Source organism: Typopeltis vanoorti, chromosome 2 (assembly GCF_054136105.1).
Source record: "Typopeltis vanoorti isolate ZY-2024b chromosome 2, IOZ_Tvanoo_1.0, whole genome shotgun sequence".
Lineage (NCBI taxonomy): Eukaryota > Metazoa > Arthropoda > Arachnida > Uropygi > Thelyphonidae > Typopeltis > Typopeltis vanoorti.
The window spans coordinates 137,241,344-137,260,090 of NC_143550.1; the positions used below are offsets into that span (position 1 = coordinate 137,241,344).

The window sequence follows — 18,747 nt, forward strand, 5'->3', positions numbered from 1 at the left end:
TGGGAGTGTTGGTGGATAAGGAGTTGAAGTTTAGGGGGAACATCACAAAAGTGGCTAAATCAGCTCATCAAATCACTTGGTTGCTGAAAAATACTTTAACAAGCAGAGACAAACAAGTTATTGTTCCTCTGTATCGAGCCTTGATAAGACCCCTTTAGACTACTGTGCCCAGATATGGACGCCAGGGTTTCTTCTTGATGGGGAGGAGGTGGAGAGGATCCAGAGACAAGTGACCAAGATGATAGCAGGTCTATGGAATGAACCTTATGAGAACAGGTTGAAGATTTATGGGTTGCAAAAATTGGTTGATAGGTGAAAAGGGGTGATATGATGGAGACATTCAAATTACTGAAGGGTTTCTAAAAGATTAATCCAGAAGATATTTTTGAGAATAGGACTAGTGGTGGGAGGACTAGGGGCCATACATGGAAGCTGGGCAAAAATGTGGTTAGCAAGGGTGTTAGAGCTAGGTTTTTTACTTGGAGAGTGGTGAATGAGTGGAATAGGCTGTTGTGGGTGCTATGGCTGTGAATGAGTTCAAGGCGAGGTATGATAGATACTGTGTGAATGTCGAGTAGTTGTTCTTGACATGATATTAGCGCCTCCCTTGACGAGTCTGTCGACTCCTTGGAGTTGCCCGAAATAATAATAATAAACATGACCATCACATTCACTAGTAACACCCAGTTTTTTCACAGTGATTACAGTTTTTCAACACTGTAATCAATGTTACAGGTGTCATAGCTGTGGGACTTAAGCACAAAACTTTTCATTCTACAGCAACATTAACTTTTAGAGAAAATTTCATTGCTTTAATTCTATAATATTTGATTTTAATACTAATTATGCACAATAATATTCAATTAATTAGCTAAAACACCTCACTTTTCAGAAGAAATAAAATAGTTACTACTGAAGAGAAAGCATAATTTCACCATGCAGATTGCTTTTGTATCATCACAATGAAATATTTTTGAATTAAAATTATAGACAAACATCAGAAAGTTTATTTACTGTTGTTATAACTTCTTATACTGACTAAAAAAAATTTCTTATACTCACTTCCCCATCTAATTTCAGAGAGGCATCTATCTTCTTCACTATCACAAGTCTTGATGGTTTTAACACACTTGTCATTATTTCCATCTTGATTTATACAAACATAGCACTCTAATGACCAGGCTAATAAATGATAAATGCAACAAATTTATTTAATTTTTTTGTTTGTCATAATATCAGTAAACAATATGCTATTAATGAATACATATATACAAGGGGATCTGGAAAGTTCTGATAAACACTTAGAACAAAAATGAAAATGAAAACAAAAGAAAAAACATTCGAGAATATAAGAACATAAGTTACATTCATAACTCTGCTACTAGTATGTCTTTCTTGTGGTTATATCATTTGCTTTAATATCATTTTTGTTCTACATGTTTATCAGAACTTTCCAGACACCTCATATATAAAACACCTCACTTTTATATAAAATGTATGTGTGTGTGTGTGTTGTTTATTATTAGTGCTTTGTGGAGGAAAATCATTAATTCCTCAACAGGGGCAAAACTGATTTTTAAACTCCTGCTTAAGCAACAAATTTTTGATGATGTCTCCAGAGAGCTTTTATTGGATCCACTCAGTTCCGTCCTCCCACATACTGTGAAAGTTTGTGATACAATAGTTATGTCGCTGTTGCTCAATAAATCAATTATTACATAAAACTGTAAAAGACTACACATTTATGTGCAATTATTATAGAAACCTTATATTCAGCTAATTTAAATAATGGTCAGTTTTATTCAGGGCCTAAAAGGGGATAGAAGACATTTTTCCCAGGAAGCCAAGATAGACTGCTGAATTACAGCACTTTTGGTTAAACCTCAGAAGTCTGAAATGCTGATGGAAATGATATTCTAGATCACAATGTAGAGTACAAAGAACTTCAGATGGTCTGACTGGTCTCTAGCAAACCAAATCCTCTGCTCAACAACTTCACATCAGTGAAGGTGTTGAGCAGATGGGGGTTTGAAAGGGAAAGGTCAAACCTCAGTGGTACTTGGTTTGAAGTACCACTAAGTAATGTAATGCATAAATTTCATTGCCATGAAATACTGCCATTTTCTTTGCTGAATGTCTGTGATGTGATGTATGTGACATAATTCTGATGTTTTCAGAATTATGTCACATACATCATGGAGAGACATGACTTCCTCCACCTCCCAAGGGTATAGCTTTAAAAATTATTCTACAGACCAGCCAGAGAATAGTATCCTGAACCAAACCTGATGATAACATTTTAGATTTCTAGATTGATTAGCAAATAATCTTGGTGCTACTATTCTGCAGGTGTGTCTGAAGCAGTGGCGGCTCATGGCTAGAAATCGTGGAGGTGCTGCAACTTTCAAAATATACATACACACTGTAAGTGCAGTGTATACGAGTTTGAATAAAATATCAAAATTATGGTAAACATTTTTAAAAAAAAATATGAAAAAATATTGTTTATAATTGATAAAATTATAGTTTAGTATAATTCAAAATTACTTAAAGATAAAATCCATTCCTTTAATTGTAATTAAAGGAATGCATTTACAATTTTTAGACATTACAATTAAATCCTTTAATTGTAACGTCCAAATATTTAAAAAGACGGAATAAACACAATAAGCACTACGAACACTCTACTACTGGCACAAACTGCATATAAAGAAGAGTGGAACTATGAGACGGACAGTGATGCATTACACTAATAGCTTGCATTTTACTATGATGTGCATATGCTTGTGCATGTAGCAATATGACACTGTGGTAAACACAGTGTTGCTAGCATCCTTCGCCCTCCTAAGTGCTACAAGATGGATTTTTATTTTTTTTTATACAAAATAAGAGAATTGTATAGGATTGCTGATAATAAAATTAAATATTACAAGCAAATATAAATTAATTAATATATTTATATATCGAGAAAAATTGGGGGTGCTGCAGTTTCACAGTGTCTATACACCAGCTGCCACTGATCTGAAGGGAGTCTAAGTAGAGATGCCAGAGTTGCACTGCCATATTCACAATTTGCAGAACTGGATGAAATTCTCCACGTGTTCAGTTAGTAAGGAATCTATTACTGTCCAACCGCAGATGCGAGACCCATTGACACTTTTGAGCATGAAGGTGAATCAATTCCAAAAATAGGGTAATCAATGATGAGTGTTTATTAGTATATGATGGAAAATTAGCTTTTCTTTTCAAATACAACTTATTTATCAATTACTGATCATTTACGAAAAACAACACTACATTAGAGCCTACCAGTTTCGCCAGCAAACTGTCTGGCTTTTTCAAGGTGTATATGGAGACATGAAAACTAGTAAATGCAAATTGAAAGGAACATAAAAAATGTTGTAAACCAACTAGTAGCTAAGGTTACACGTTCGCGTGACAGAGAGCACTTCTTATTCATTATCACGCATGCGTGTTTGTTGTAAACGTGTAATGTGATTACTGGCTAGCTGTAGTTCAGATTGATTTAGAGAGAATCAGGTTTTTCCACTAACTGTTTAGGATTGCACCCTGATTTCTGTTGAGGTTTCCACCAGTTATTAACACTATTGTGGCTTCCTTGAATAAACGATGTCTGTAGTTGTCGTCCAGATATGGCATGGAGCTGTTTTGCCACTCTATCATGTGGTTAGATGTACAGAAATGATGTGCTAAGCCAGAAGAGATACTTCTGTTGTGGTTTACATCACCAACATGTTCTTTTTGTCTGATTTCTAAACTCCATGAAGTTTGTCCAATGTAGGCAAGACCACAGGAGCAAGGAATGTAATATACTCCTGGATATTTGTAGAAAGGCACCTTATCTCTTTTGGGGATCCTAAAACTTGTCTGGTGCTGGTGGTTGGTTTGAAGACCACTCTGATGTTGGAGGCTCTTAGTATTCTGGCTATTTGATAAGAAATTGACTTGATGAAAGGGATCACTACAGTAGAAATGTGCTGGGAGCATGATTCTGTGGATTTTATCCACAAACGATTTTAGGTTTTCTAAGCTATCTTGCCATATAATGAAGATATCGTCAACATATCTCCACCATGTAGATGGTCTAGGGGAGATTGTGGAGAGAATTTCCTTTTCAAGTTTTTCCAAAAAGGTCTGCACAAGATGGTGATAGTGGGCTTCCCATTGCTAGGCCTTCTAATTGTTGGTATATGGTGTTGTTAACTGTGAAGAAATTAGATTGAAGGCAGTGTCTAAACATCTGTGTGATGTCTAGAGGAAAGAGATCTTGGATGATGTTTATTACCTCTTCTACTGGTACATTAGTGAAAAGGGATACAACATCTAGACTGGCTAGCATGTCTGTTGGTGCAATCTTAATGGCTTGGAGTTTATTTACAAAATGTTGACTATTCTTGATATAGGATTCTGTTGATCTTATTTTATTATTTAATAAGTTTGCAAGATGCTTTGCCAAAAAGTAGGTAGGTGATGATCTTCCATCAATGACTGGACAGAGAAGTATATCCTGTTTATGTATTTTAGGTGTCCCATATAGTCTTGGAGTGATAGGATGTGAGGATTTTAGTGTTCTTCACTTCTGGCCAAATGTTACAATTTCTGATTAGTTGGTTTGCTTCATTATGATTTTTTATTGTGGGGGTCTCTGTCTAGGATCTTATAGGTGGAGTTGTCTGATAGTAATAAGTTAAACTATCATAATAATCTTTAGAGTTAAGGATAACTGTAGAATTTCCCTTATCAGCCTTTGTAATAATGATATCTTTGTTTTTTTTTTCAATTTGAGAATTGCCTTTCTATCATAAGGAGACGTATTGAGTATAGGTTGTTTGGCTTTTGCTAGGATTATCGTACTTTTGAATCAATTAGATCAAATGATACAACGCAGTTATGAAAAAACTTTCAAACAAATTAGGAAATTCAATGAACTTTACAAGAAAAAATATCGGACACAAAACAACCTCCCGGACAACAAAGTGATTTTTAATTTGTCAAATCATAGTTTCACAAAAAATGAATCTGAGATTCTCGAAAAAGGTTTTAACTCTGCAATTACGCCCAAACACATTCCTAAAATGGATTTCATGTGTGGAATTGAAAAAGGCCTATATCCACTTCCGCAAAACGTAGCCAACACTATTAGATTCAAAAGTACGATAATCCTAGCCAAAGCCAAACAACCTATTCTTAATACGTCTCCTTATGATAGAAAGGCAATTCTCAACTTGAAAAAAGAAAAACAAAGATATCATTATTACAAAGGCTGATAAGGGAAATTCTACAGTTATCCTTAACTCTAAAGATTATTATGATAAGTTAAACGTATTACTACCAGACAACTCCACCTATAAGATCCTAGACAGAGACTCCCACAATAAAAAATCATAATGAAGCAAACCAACTAATCAGAAATTGTAACATTTGGTCAGAAGTGAAGAACACTAAAATCCTAATTACACTATCACTCCAAGACTATATGGGACACCTAAAATACATAAACAGGATATACCTCTCCGTCCAATCGTTGATGGAAGATCATCACCTACCTACTTTTTGGAAAAGCATCTTGCAAACTTATTAAATAATAAAATAAGACCAACAGAATCCTATATCAAGAATAGTCAACATTTTGTAAATAAACTCCAAGCCATTAAGATTGCACCAACAGACATGCTAGCCAGTCTAGATGTTGTATCCCTTTTCACCAATGTACCAGTAGAAGAGGTAATAAACATCATCCAAGATCTCTTTCCTCTAGACATCACACAGATGTTTAGACACTGCCTTCAATCTAATTTCTTCAAGGTTAACAACACCATATACCAACAATTAGAAGGCCTAGCAATTGGAAGCCCACTATCACCATCTTGTGCAGACCTTTTCATGGAAAAACTTGAAAAAGAAATTCTCTCCACAATCTCCCCAAGACCATCTACATAGTGGAGATATGTTGACGATATCTTCATTATATGGCAAGACAGCTTAGAAAACCTAAAATCGTTTGTGGATAAAATCAACTCAATACACAACAAGATAAAATTCACTCTGAAAGTGGAAAACAACAACCAACTGCATTTTTTAGACATCTTGATAAAGAAACAATGAAATAGTGTCAAATTATCTATTTACAGAAAGCCCACAGATACTGGAAGATATCTTCATTATACTTCAAACCATCACAAGACACACACACACTGAGCATTATCCACATGTTGAAATATAGGGCCAGAAAGTTTATATCAGAAGAGGAGGATACACAAACTGAACTCTCACTAATGCCCAATATATTATCACAAATTGGATATCCTCAAAACATCATTAAAAAATATCTATACAGTGACAACCCCAGACAAGAAGAATCACGCTCCCAGCACATTTCTACTGTAGTGATCCCTTTCATCAAGTCAATTTCTTATCAAATAGCCAGAATACTAAGAGCCTACAACATCGGAGTGGTCTTCAAACCAACCACCAGCACCAGACAAGTTTTAGCATTCCCAAAAGATAAGGTGCCTTTCTACAAATATCCAGGAGTATATTACATTCCTTGCTCTGTGGTCTTGCCTACATTGGACAAACTTCATGGAGTTTAGAAATCAGACAAAAAGAACATGTTGGTGATGTAAACCACAACAGAAGTATCTCTTCTGGCTTAGCACATCATTTCTGTACATCTAACCACATGATAGAGTGGCAAAACAGCTCCATGCCATATCTGGACGACAACTACAGACATCGTTTATTCAAGGAAGCCACAATAGTGTTAATAACTGGTGGAAACCTCAACAGAAATCAGGGTGCAATCCTAAGCAGTTCGTGAAAAAACCTGATCCTCTCTCTAAATCAATCTGAACTACAGCTAGCCAGTAATCACATTACACGTTTACAACAAACACGCATGCGTGATAATGAATAAGAAGTCCTCTCTGTCATGCGAACGTGTAACCTTAGCTACTAGTTGGTTTACGTTTTTTATGTTCCTTTTAATTTGCATTTACTAGTTTTCATGTCTCCATATACGCCTTGAAAAAGCCAGACATTTGCTGGCGAAACTGGTAGGAACTAATGTAGTTTTGTTTTTCGTAAATGATCAGTAATTAATAAATAAGTTGTATTTGAATTATATAAACGACCTAATATGTTTAGTTTAAATAGCTTTTCTTTTATAAAAATTCTAGTTTTTAAAAGTGGTAACTATTTTGCTTGTACAACAGTTGGAAAATTTTACGCATAAAGTACATGCTTTTGTGTGTTGGTGACGAATTCATATATTGCCTTATTCCTTTATACTCTTCAACATGAATTAACTCTTCTTGGCACTCTGCCAGCCAAGGTTCTCACATGTGTGTTCAGACAATACTATATATTCCATGTTCCATTCAATTTCACACAAAAAAATAACATAAAAAGTCATGCAGAGTTAAAGGAAAATCTTTCTATGTCATCTGGATTCACTCCACAAATATCTGTGGTCACACTTCCAACTTCAACAATGTTAATTTCCATCTACAGTCAAGTAGGTGTTTTTTGCAAACAGAAACTCAAATATTAGCTTCATGATCCAGTACTATTCACCTTAACTTTCCCAATTACACTCACTTCAACTGTTTTCATCTCAAAGATGGCATTTGTACATATGTTCACTATGAACACCATATTTGAGAGAGAGTGTCCAACTTAGAATTTCCTCCTAGGTAGGTGTGTATTACTATAATACAGAAAGTAGCTATATGTACCAGTTACTTAAAGAAATAAAGAAAAGAAAAGAATTCTTAATGGAGGCTTTTAATATGGGAGATGTTGATTGGGGAAATTAAAATGCTGATAATGCAATCTAAGCAAGAGAGGTTCTAAAAATTTATATAACTCAGTTGGTATAGATCAGCGGTGTCAAACTGGCGGCCCAAGTGCAGCCCCCAAAGCCATTTCTTGCGGTCCCCAACACCTCAAGGAAAGATTTTTTTTTTTAAAAAGGATGGTTGCTTTTTATAATAAAACAGAAATACCGTATTTACTCGAATACAACTTGCTCTCACATATGACTCACACCCCTGTACCCGGATTTTACTTTATGAAAAAAGAAATTAAAAAGTTTTGCATGTACTGTACATCGCACACGAAAATAAAGTTTAACCACTTTCACTTCGGGACGATAACTCGCTCCCCGCAGTAATAAAGAACATGCCTTCCCCAACTGCCATTACGCTGCAGATGCAAGAAAAACGAGTAGTTTTATTGTACCACTGAAAAGTACACAGACATTTGCTATCTGTGTAATATATTTCTTTATTGCGATTAGAGACAACTGGTATAAAAACGGCACTAACTAAAGAGTCGAAACCATGCTGTTTAGACTTAAGCAAAACCATATGTTTCACTGGCAAACAGAATATCTAACTAAAATCTATTGTTTTTAGTTAGATGTGTGAGTGCCCCACTAACTCAAACACAAAGCTGCAATAAAATTCGTAAACGTGTTAAAACTAAGACATATACAGTGAATATTGTTATGACAGTTTCAGATATTATGGAATTTGGTTGAAGAGAATTAGCATTTCAGCTCAAAAATGTCGGCTTGACTTTGTGTTTTGGTAATGCAATCTTCTGTTAATACCGCACCAAACATATCCACATCTTCATAGCTGTTCTATCTCTATTGGCCTACCATTGCTGTCTATTTTACATTCTGCTTTCACTTCTCAGATATAAGGGTGTTCATTACGTATCTGAAATCTTGTAAATTACTTGTAATTTTTACTTGGAATAATGGGAAAGAAGATGACAATACACACAAGGAAACCGCACTCGAGGCCAGAAGTAGCTATAACGAAGAGAAGATTCTTGGTAAGTCATCCACATCTTCAGTTTTTTTCTGAAAACTTTAGTTTCTAAAAATCCCTACATACATCTCGCACCATGATTTTTTAGTTTTAATTTTGGGGGGGAAAGTGCAAGTTATGTTCGAGTAAATACGGTATCGATTTATTCGTTTTCATACGACATTTATAGTTACAATATGGATGCAACGACCTGCTATAATGTAATTGCAGTAATAAAAATGTATATCACAATTTCAATGTTAGATCCGATCCTAATCAATCATAAACTATAATTATTCTTTCATTGTTAATTTATAGCACGCTGCTGGTAGTGTACTGAAAAAGTTGAATTCCATTCGCTACCAGCTGTTCATGTGATGCACAGCATATGCACTCATGGAAATCCAGCTATGAGTTTATAATTGCCTGCTACAGTCAATCAGTGATATTTGAAGTTCAGTGCACACAATTCAACGACAAACTAGCAGTAAGAGAATCCCTTTTATTATTATTTTTTATTTTCAATAGTATTGTGCACTGGTCTAAAGTTTTGTGCATTTTTATTCAAACATTTTTATAAGAATTTTTAATAATATTAATATATATTTATTCACCAAGGCAATGTCGCTTTCCAAAGCAAACAAGAAAAATAAAAATTGCAGATGAGAGGAGAAAATTTCAAGAAAATGGGAATTAAATTACTTCTGTACTGAAACAAAGGACAAAATTGTGTGCATTATTTGTAACGAAACAATTAGTGTCACCAAAGAATATAATATAAAAAGGCACTACGATAAAATTCACAAAGAACAATATTCACGCTTTGAGGGTAAACTGAGAGAAGAAAAATTAAGAAGTATGAAGAATTCACTTCAAAGTCAACAAGTATTTTCAAAAATTATGAAAGATAACGAATCAGCAGCAAGAGTCAGTTATGAAATCTGCTATTTATTGGTGAAACATTCCAAACCTTTTAGTGACGGTTCCTTGGTTAAGGAGTGTATGATAAAAGCAGTCGAAAACGTATGTCCCAAAAATGTTCAAGTATTTCGTGATATTTCTTTGTCCAGAAGTACTGTGATCGAAAGAATAACCGAAATGGTAGATAATCTGCATGACCAGTGCTTTTCAATTGCACTTGACGAAAGTTTCGATTTTCATGACTTGGCTCAAGTTGCTTTGTTTCTTCACTTGCGACAACAATATGAATATTACTGAAGAGTTCTTGAAAATGATTCCCATCCATGGAACCACTACAGGGGAAGACATTTTTGATGCATATGGGGCATTTCAGAAAAATACCAACTTGCTCTGAACAGGCTCGTAGCAGTGACAACCGATGGTGCTCCAGCAATGACAAGCAAAAATAAAGGTTTTGTGTCAAGACTTGCAGCAAAGTTAAAGGAAATGTATCCACACATTCCAAAACTGCAATCTTTCCACTTCATCATTCATCAGCAGGTCCTGTGCTCCAAAGTGTTGGAAATGAGCAGCATACTCAAGCCTGTGACAAATACTGTGAACTTCATCCGATCCAGAAGCCTCAATCACCGCCAGTTTGCACAATTTCTAAAAGACTTGGAGAGTGAATTTGAAGGGTTAGCTTATTACACAGAGATTCGTTGGCTATCTTGTCATAAGGTTGTAAAAAGCTTTTTTTTACTTTTAGAGGAGATCAAATTATTCCTAGAAATGAAAAATCATGATGTTGCATTTCTTAATGATCAGACATGGGTGCAAGATCTAGCATACAGATATTTACTTTTATTTGAATATTTTAGGATATTTGAATGATTTAAATGTCAGACTTCAGGGGAAAGATCAGTTAATAACACATGTATGATGCACTGGCAAATTTTAGATGCAAGTTAGTTTTGTTTCAAAATCATTTAAAAGAGAATATTCTAAAATACTTTCCTATGTGTGAATAGTTAAACAATAAGAATCAAAGTTCTACCTTTACTCAATATTGTCCCAAACTAGAAAAGATAAAAGAAGAATTTGATAGGCGATTTAAAGAAGCAAGAAGAAGTTTTTTGGCTTTTTACAGATACTTTTTTGCTTTAATTTCGAAAAAGCTCCTATTTGCATTTAAATGGAACTTATTGATTTCCAAAATGATTCCATTCTAAAAGCGAAATACCAAGAAGTTGGTGTACCAAAAATATAGTTATTTAGGTCAAAAATATCCGGAAATAGAAAAGTATGCAGCAAATATTCTATGTTATTTTGGAAGCACCAATTTATATGAACAATTATTCTCATGTATGAAAGGTAACAAAACAGCCCACAGATCATGATTAACCGACATCAACCATTCTGCCATAATGAAGGTCGTATGCTCACAACCTTTAAGTCCAAATTTTGGCAGGCTGGTTAATAATAAACGTTGTCAAGTGTCGGAAAAAAATGAAATACTGAAATTAAATTACTATAATTATATTATGCAAGTATATATATATATATACAGGGTGTTTGGGATAAATTTGACAGTTTCGTAAGGAAAAAGAAAATCTTCTTTGTATCTATTAAATTTAATGAATTGACAAAAAAACATTACAGGCAGAGTTAATTACAATACTATCAACAAGATTTACTCAAAATAACCACCATTAGCATCGATCACAGCTTCAATTCTGCTTCGGAACCTCGAACAAGCTGATGCTACAGTCTCCCTGGGAAGGGCCGCAAAAACTGTTTTAATTTTATCCATTAACTGGGCTTTTGTATTACTGGAAGTGCGATTGGTGTCTTTTTCAACTGCGCCCCATACAAAATAATCCATGGGGTTAAGGTCTGGGGAGTTTGGAGGCCAAACATTTGGACTGGTGAAGTCGTAGAAATTTTCAGACAACCATTTTTGACTTTTCCCAGAGGTGTGGCAAGGGGCCGAATCCTGCTGCCATACATACGGCCTACCATTAGCTACCCTTGTTATCCAGGGCTTGACTACAGTTAGCAACTCCACGAACAAAGCCCGAATTCCAATGCCAGGGTTCTTCAACACCTGTTCCTGCAGATTTGCGAGGAATTCTGCTGTACGAACGTAATCAGATCGTCTGCTAGGGATCTTTCTTCTTGCTACATCCTCGTAGTCACCATTGCAAGTCTCTAGTTCATGCCTGATTGTTTTTACTGTATTCAGGGAGCATTGGGCAGCAGTCGTAATATCCTTATTTTGATGGCGGGCACGAATCATCATGATACAAGTTATTCTCTTCCATGATTCAGGTGGGTTCCAGCTATCCATCCTTTCTGACATCTTGTATATGAATGAAGAAGGGTCCAAACTTTTAAATGAAGAGAAGTGTGTGTTAATACATGTAACTTACGGAAAAATATAATTAATTATAAATATGTCAAATTTATCCCGAACACCCTGTATATATATATATAATATATATGTTAAAGATACCAAGCTATTTTAAACCTGATTTTACTCCATTTCCCAAGTAAGCAAACAGACAAGTAAGTCAAGTTTGTGCCTGCAAATATTGCAAGTCTCAATGACCCTACACGTAGTGCAAGTCAAGGTAACTCGTGGTAAAGGTGGTTAAGCTCTGATCACTATTCTTAATATTTACCCTTAATGCAAAGCCCATCTCCTGGAGGAGATGTATGATGCTATGTATTAAAGGCAAGGGGCCACTATCCAGACCGGTTTCGACCTTTATTAAGGTCTCATCAGTGGGAGCCAGGCTTAGAAATACCAAGATTTTAGTAATACAGAGCGTATAAGTATTTTATTATTATTATTATTATTCAGACCTCCATGGAGTCGAAAGACTCATCGAGGGGAGATCCCCACTCCCTAAGAAACACAAAGTCTATCATACCACTCCTTAAACTCATTGACTGTACTCGCTCTCACCACTCCATCAGGCAATGCATTCCACGGTTCAACCACCCTCCACGCAAAGAAACCACTCCTCACCCTCTTGCTCACAGTTTCCTTTTGTAACTTCCAGGGATGGCCTCTTGTCATCACTCCTTCCCGCTGTTCAACCAAGCAAAAGAACTCCCCAGTGTTAACCCTGAACCAGAACTAGTTACCATAAGGTGTTTTAACCTTATTAAATAAAAATCTCAGGATGAGAGATAGATGTAGAAAGTATTTTACCTTGGGTATAATAAATGTTAAAGATACCAAGCTATTTTAAACCTGGTTTTACTCCATTTCCGAAGTAAGCAAACACACAAGTAAGACAAGTTTGTGCCTGCAATTATTGCAAGTCTGGGTGACCCCCAAACGTAATGCAAGTCAAGGCAACTCGTGGTAAAGGTGGTTAAACTCTGATCTGAATAAAGGTCGAAACCGGTCTAGGTAGTGGCCCCTTGCCTTTAATACATAGCATCATACATCTCCTCCAGGAGATGTGCTTTGCATTAAGGGTAAATATTAAGAATAGTGATCAGAACTTAACCACCTTTACCATGAGTTGCACTACGTGTGGGGTCACCCAGACTTACAATACTTGTAGGTGCAAACTTGACTTACTTGTCTGTTTGCTTACTTGGGAAATGGAGTAAAACCAGGTTTAAAATAGCTTGGTATCTTTAACATTTATTATACCCAAGGTAAAATACTTTCTACATACATATATATATATATTAACCCAAAAATATTATTTTTCCCAAAAATATTTTCAGTAACATTTAAAAAATTCCCCAAAATATAGACCCCCCCCTCCCGAAAAAAATATAGAAGTATTTTATTTCAACACAAACACAAAAAATTTCAAACTGATAGGAGGCTCTGTAAATTTTTGTGATGGTTATTAATGAGAGTTTATACTTTTTTTAGAATGTATAAATATATAAATATTTGATTTATTCAAATAAAATTTAATTTCGGTTTAATTTGGATTAAATGCTATCTATTGTAAATATTAATATAATAAAAAGATTCTTTATATTATTATTTTTTTTTGAGTTGTCATAATCATTATACTATTATTTTATATGTTTTGTAATGATTTAGAATAAATAAAATTTTTGTTATTAATTTTCCAATTTATTTATATTCATTTTTTCACTTTGATTCTAATTAGTGCAGGTTTTTTTAGTCGAAAAACTTTTGCGGCCCACTTGAGATACACTTTTATAGCAAATGGCCCACGGTCCAATTGAGTTTGAGAATCCTGGTATAGATGAACCCCTTTGGTTGAAAAGATCTGGGTCTAAGTCCTATCTATGATGTGAAGAATCCTTTATGTCTTTTCAATCAAATGATGAGTTAGTCTCATGAAGTGGTGAAGAGTTTTTTCCTCTTTGAAACTCGGGTCTCATCCCTCAGGATGTATGGGCTGAAGACTATTATTAATTACTTGGAATTCCTTTATGATAATAATCATTTGATCCAAAAGATCAAGGAGAAAATGATAATTAGAAAGCATCCAGAGTGGAATTTCAAAAAAAAAAAAAAAAAAAGAAAAAGAAAAAGAAAAGAAAAAAAAAAGAAAAAAGCTCACTCTGACAGTATGTTAAAAGAATTATTATGAAGTATTAACTGGGAGACATTATTAATAAAGAGAAACTAATGCAAAAATGAATTAAGGGATATATTACATAATTTAATGTTTAAATTTATCTCTAAGAGATAATTTTATAATAAGTATGGATCTGGATGGATGAAGAATCAAGTTATTAAAGAAATATAAGAATCAAGCTATGGGAAGAGTATCGTCTATCTATCAACTGATAGATAGTATATAATTATTTATTGTTATTATTACGGGCAATTCCAAGGAGTTGCCCGTAATAATAACACTCCTTAGACTCATCGAGGAGGCGCTAAACATCATATCAAGAAATTAGGCATTTGCACAGTATTTATCATACTTTGAACTCATTTACAGTCAGCACCCACAACAAACTCTGGCAGCTTATTCCACTCATTCACCACTCTCCAATGGATGGCCCCTAGTTCTCCCATAATCAATTAAGTATGCGAGATATAAGCAACAAGTAGCATTAAATGCTAATTCAAGATTACAATGCAAAATTTGCATTATGACTAGAAATGACCAGAAATGCTTAATCATAAAATCAATATTTTATAAATATCTTAGATGGCATAAGGATAATAGAAATGAATTAAGTATGACCAACTTAATATGGATCAACATTGAAGATACCAAATTTGCTTTAAATATCAAAATAGTCTCCTGTTCATGCTGAAATTTCTCTGATTGTTCTGATTTGTGCTTGAGTTCACTCCTGTTGCCTTTTTATTCTCTCCCATTTTCCTAGTATCTATGCAGCGGGCTGGAAATTAGTCCCATAGTAACCCACTGTTTAAAGGGCACCTTTAAACAATGTTTTGGCATTAATTATCCAATTTCACTCATTCGGTTCTTTCTCAAGTAAATGAGAAAGCAACTAATACTCAACTTCTATGCTACTTTGAGTCCCTAATAGATGCGCAAGAGTATAGATTCTACCACCGTTGAGGGAAAGAGGATCTTGTTTATGGTTTCCACCTTAGTGCAAATTCTATAAAGTTTTAGGAATCAATTTTATTCCTAAAACTTTATAGAATTTATTGCTCCTGATATTTTTAAGGTAAATCCACTGGATTTTCACAAAGTCCTATTAAGGAAGCTCTCATTATATAATATTTATTCTCAGCAATTTGATTACAAGCTTTCTGTGTGGATACACATGACATGGGATGATGGATGGATCTTTATCATCAAACTATACAACTAATACTGGTGTTCTACAAGGCTCTTTCACCTACTTGATTCCGTTTATATATAAACAACTCCTGCTGGCTGCAAATCCAATAGTCTTGTTGCTATGCTACATTTCTTTCTCATTTAACAAACCTTGTACTATACAAAATCATCAAAATTTCCAGAATAACTTCTGTAACTCTAAATTCTGGCCTCCAGTGGAGTGCTAATAACCTTAACTTCAATGCAAGTAAGACTCAATACAGTTTTTATTTCTCACAAAAGACTTTTCTTCTAGGCTTACTTTTAGAAACATCCAAATCTCTAGACTACATATTACTTTACACCTGAACAGCTATTAACTCTATACAAATTACAAATCTGTCTAGACCACCATCTGGAGTGGTGTTCCTAAATAGCTCCCTAAAACACCTAACTTGGTACAAAAGAGAGCAATTAGATTAATTAATGATCCATCACTCATAAATTCATTTCCTCTTTCTTTCATACAGGTGTTCGCTTTTCTGCTTGGACTTACTACAGTTTCCAAGGACATGGTGTTTAATCCTGATTAAACCTGATGAAATACATGCAACAGCTATTCAACTCTTCTTCAGAGTTCAGTTCTAAACTCGCAGGACATTCCCCTGCCCTCTCATCATTCATTCCTTCTGTTGCTGTTTTGGAACTGCCTTCCTTTCCAACATATTTCCTAAAGAGTATGATCTGCAATCTTCAAATTCAATGTTATTCCTATATATCCTCCTACAGAAAAAGAAGACCTGTACCTTTCCTGCTCAACCACAATACTAATGTACCATAGATCGAAACTTCTGGTAGATGACTTTCTATTTAAAGGAGTGGGAATTATATTACTTCTGCTGAGAAGGTCAGCAGTTAAACATTTCTTTATTAATAACAGAAGAAAATTTAATATGGTTAATATGTTAGCAATGTTATTAAAATTTTTAATTTTATTAACAATTGTAATATTAGCTCTTCTTACTCAGTACAATGAAGACTGTACTAATGGACGATTGCACCAATACATGCACACACTGATAGATGAATTTATCTTTTTATAACAAAGCAGTCTGTTGCATAAATAGCATAGAGCATATTTACTACTAATCAGGTACCTCCTTCAAGCTACAACTACTCATCACAGAAGGTTGCTATTCCATACAATGCCCATTAAACTCTTATTCACTATCAATACACTCACCACTTCTGGTAACATATTCCACTGATGCAACATTTGCAATATGGAAAATCTGTCCCCACATATTTACTCAACTTCCAAGGATGATTCCTCATTGTTCCACTCCCCCAATGTGTTAAAAAATGTCCATAGCATTGATTCTATAAGATTTCTTCAATTAACATATCTATCATACCCACTCTTTTTTTATCTTCCAAATATTGCAATCTGTAATCCCTTAATTTATCCTCCTACATTCCACAGTTCTGATATCATCTTAGTTAACCAACAATGGACTTTGTTTTCACATCTCCCTGAAACACTGATTTGTATATGGTAGTTCAGATATAGTCAAATCAAAGCCTAGTGAAGAGGACTAATAAAACTTCCTTATCCCTGCTTATAAGTGTTCTACTCAACAAGCAGTTACTCATCTATACCACCTTTGGATTATGGTCACTAAATTTTAACTTTAATTTATTATCAAACCTAAATATCTAGTATTCTGCAATCTTCTCTGCCTAGACATCTACTCAAGTCATCTTCCTGAAGGATTCTTTGTCAATCATTTTTTATCACTCTTCCCAACATTACATCATCATAAAATAACTGTACATCACCTTCAAACAATCAACAATTATATAAATTAAATATAAGAGAGAGAGAGAGAGATGGGTGGATTTTTTTTTTCTTTTGTTTTCCCTTGAATTCTTGCTGTATAAGGTTATCCTCTATTCCAAAATTATTCTTACAGTGACTGGTGAAGGGAGGGGGAGAGGAGGAATGATTCCAAGTAACCATACCCAAATTACGTAGCTAGGTATTATATTTCCATAATTTCCAATATGAAGACACATTTTGCTATTGGCTAAATGTGTAGGTTTTATTAGCTAAACCATATATTTTTAAATTATAGCACAAGTTAAAACGAGAAATATATGCTTTTAACAAACACTTTTGAATTATATCACTAAATTTTATTACCATTAACAAACAATGACAACCATTTGATAATATTCATTAGTTTCCAAACTTATCTGGAATTGACATTGTTCTTAACTCAAGAAAAGATATTCGCGATGTCACCTCCAAATAGTTCGGAGATTAATCGTGGAAGATCACTCCACGCAAGCCACCGTTACGTAATTTTATTATCACGTTTTTTTATTATTTCAACTAGTTACATATTTAGTATTAGAATGTCCCTTCTAAATACATACATTTTTATTACGATCGATTACTTTTAATTATTTGAAATAATTGAGTTATTAATATTGCATGTTTGCAATGAATGTCATGGCAAAACTGCCTAACCTAGTTTTAACGTTTAGAGAAAAATGCGTTACGAGTAACTGATGCTTCACATATTAAGTCAACAGGCTGAGAATTTAATATTGCAAGTTAACTGTTAAGATGCTTTTTCATATTTAATTTAATATTTCATAATTTTACAATACGTAAATAATTCAATAAATGCAAAGTAGCTTGGGAATCTTACCTGGAGTAATATATATAATCGCGCAACATAACAGTAAAACAAAAGTCATAGTTTTGTGTAATATTTCATTCACATAAAACAAACTAGTGATTACTGCAATGGCCTTTTTTCAAATTCTTATTAAAATCAAAATATATCATACAAACATGAATCAATCATATTCACGATTTTCAAACTCCACACACCCAAAACATACTGTAGACAAACACGCAGGTGCCACCTGCAACACAAACAACGGAAGTCTTTATATAAATTGTTCAATATAGCAACAACCAGAGGAAGTACAGTTGTCAGAGCTGAGCATGACTATCTTTCTAAGTAGGGTGTTCATATGATGTTTTCTGGAATAAGCCTGATTTTAAGAAGCTTTCTTACTGCCTCTCTCTCCGAATGAAACTTGAGACTTTGTAAATGCAGGACCATGAAGGAATAGAAAGAGAACAAGACAGTTCTTTTGCACAGGTTGATGCCAAAACAGATGCAGCAAATTATAGGACAATCATACTTTCTACAGTGATAGTTAAGTTCAAA

The 18,747-nt window shown here is 34.3% G+C and overlaps 1 protein-coding gene across 1 annotated transcript in view; it reads right to left on the minus strand.

Annotated features, from left to right (window-relative positions):
• The window catches only part of cold (coiled), a 46,697-nt gene extending 28,242 nt beyond the window's left edge, over positions 1–18,455 (minus strand). The window contains exons 1-2 of the mRNA XM_090408404.1: positions 18,217–18,455; positions 1,063–1,182 (exon numbers count right to left, since the gene is read on the minus strand). Coding sequence (XP_090264530.1) covers positions 1,063–1,182; positions 18,217–18,265 — 169 coding nt within the window. The 5' untranslated portion in view covers positions 18,266–18,455. The remainder of the gene's footprint in view (positions 1–1,062; positions 1,183–18,216) is intronic.
• Positions 18,456–18,747: the final 292 nt, after the last annotated feature.